At 41.3% G+C, this 1,919-nt stretch overlaps 1 protein-coding gene across 1 annotated transcript; it reads right to left on the reverse strand.

Moving 5' to 3' along the window:
* Positions 1-1,113: 1,113 nt before the first annotated feature.
* LOC138894684 (uncharacterized) lies at positions 1,114-1,584 on the reverse strand. Its single transcript, XM_070179404.1, has one exon. The coding sequence runs from the start codon at positions 1,582-1,584 to the stop codon at positions 1,114-1,116; it is 471 nt and encodes a 156-aa protein (XP_070035505.1).
* Positions 1,585-1,919: the final 335 nt, after the last annotated feature.

The following is a 1,919-nucleotide window of genomic DNA, read 5'->3' on the forward strand; positions in this document are numbered from 1 at the left end:
AATCATCCATAAAAACCTCCACAAACCGTTCCACCATATCGGTGAAAATAGCCATCATACACCTTTGAAAAGTCGTAGGTGCATTACACAACTTGAATGGCATTCTCTTAAATGAAAAATTGCCATAAGGGCATGTAAAAGTTGTCTTTTCTTGATCTTTCGGGGCAATAGCAGTCTAATTATACCACGAATAGCGGTCAAGGACCCAATAGTATTTCTGTCCGGCTAACCTGTCAAGCATTTGATCAATGAAGGGGAAGGGGAAGTGATCTTTTCGTGTAGCATTATTCAACTTCCTATAATCTATGCATATTCGCCAACCAGTCACAGTCCTAGCTGGGATTAATTCATTTTGTTCATTCACTACAACAGTCATACCCCCTTTTTTAGGTACATATTGAACAAGGCTTACCCACTTATTATTGGAGATGGGGAATACTATACCTGTATAGAGCCACTTAATCACTTCTTTCCTTACCACCTCTTTCATGATTGGATTTAGGCGGCGTTGATGTTCCACGCTAGGCTTGTGTCCCTCATCCATGAGTATTTTGTGCATGCAGAATGCAGGGCTAATACCCTTTATGTCAGACATTGTCCAGCCAATGACATGCTTTTGCTCCCTCAGCACCCTTAAGAGCATTTCTTCCTGCAATTTAGAAAAATGAGAAGAAACAATCACATGTAAGGTGTTAGAACTGCCCAAATATGAATATTGAAGATGAGATGGTAAGGGTTTAAGTTCCAGTTTTGGAGCCTCCTCAACTGAGGGTCTAGGGGCAGGTCGATTGGCCTATCTAGAGGCTCAAACTGGGATCTTTCTCTTATGTATTCACAAGATTCATCCAAAATTTGCAACATCTCTTTAACCTCTTCTTCCAATTCCAAGTGATTGAACAACATCAATGCCTTTTCTAGTGCATATTCTTTAAATGCACTTGGATCTACAACTGGTTCATTTATCTTCACCACAGAAATCATGGCCAGGTCCTCGTAATGACGAGGCAACTAAATGGCTCGATATACATTGAAGATCGCTTCTTTATTGTCCACCCTCAGGATCATCTTTCCTTCTCGGACTTTGATAATGGCATCTCCAGTGGCTAAAAGAGGTCATCCCAAGATGATAGGAACTAACTCATCAGCCTCGTAGTCCAGGATGATAAAATCTGCAGGGAAAATAAACTTCCCAATCTGCAGCAAGACGTCCTCAATTACCCCCGCAAGATAAACAGAAGATCTGCCAGCTAACTGTAGCAGCACCGTGGTGGGTCTCGGAGCTCCTAATCCCAATTGTTTGAACACTGACAACAACATCAGATTGATACTTGCACCCAAATCACACAAGGCTCTTCCCACATCAATTTTACCAATCCTCTGGGGGATAGTAAAACTACCCGGATCTTTAAGCTTTTGTGGAAGCTTATGTTGAATCCTGGAAGTGCACTCCTCAATAAGTGCGCCGGTCTCAAATTCAGTTAACCTCCTCTTATTTGCCAATATATCCTTAATATATTTTGCATATTTTGGGACCTCACGGAGCATGTCCACCAAAGGGATGTTCAAGTATATCTGCTTTAGCATATCTAAATATTTGTGTAACATGTGGTGGCACCCACTCTGATATTTGCTCAGACTCTGTTTTGTTTCTCTTATCTACCTTTTTGGCACTCTTTCTTCTTCGAGCCCGGACTGCTCCATTTTCTTCTTAGGCACTTCGACTAACTCTCTCCCATTTCTCAACATCACTGTATTGACTTGATGATTTTTCTCTGTATTACTTGGGAGAGCTCCAACAGGTCTAATATTCTGATTGTTAGCCATTTTCCCAAACTGCCTCTCCAGATTTCTGAACTCTGTGCGCAATTGTTGATTCTCAGCCATAACTTTCTGATTGTCTAGGAAGAGATTTTTCATCA

Source organism: Nicotiana tomentosiformis, chromosome 6, assembly GCF_000390325.3.
Source record: "Nicotiana tomentosiformis chromosome 6, ASM39032v3, whole genome shotgun sequence".
Taxonomy (NCBI): Eukaryota; Viridiplantae; Streptophyta; class Magnoliopsida; order Solanales; family Solanaceae; genus Nicotiana; species Nicotiana tomentosiformis.

Coding starts and splice junctions, on each gene's coding strand:
- LOC138894684 (XM_070179404.1), bottom strand. CDS start 1,584: ATGCTAAAGCAGATATACTTGAACATCCCTTTGGTGGACATGCTCCGT.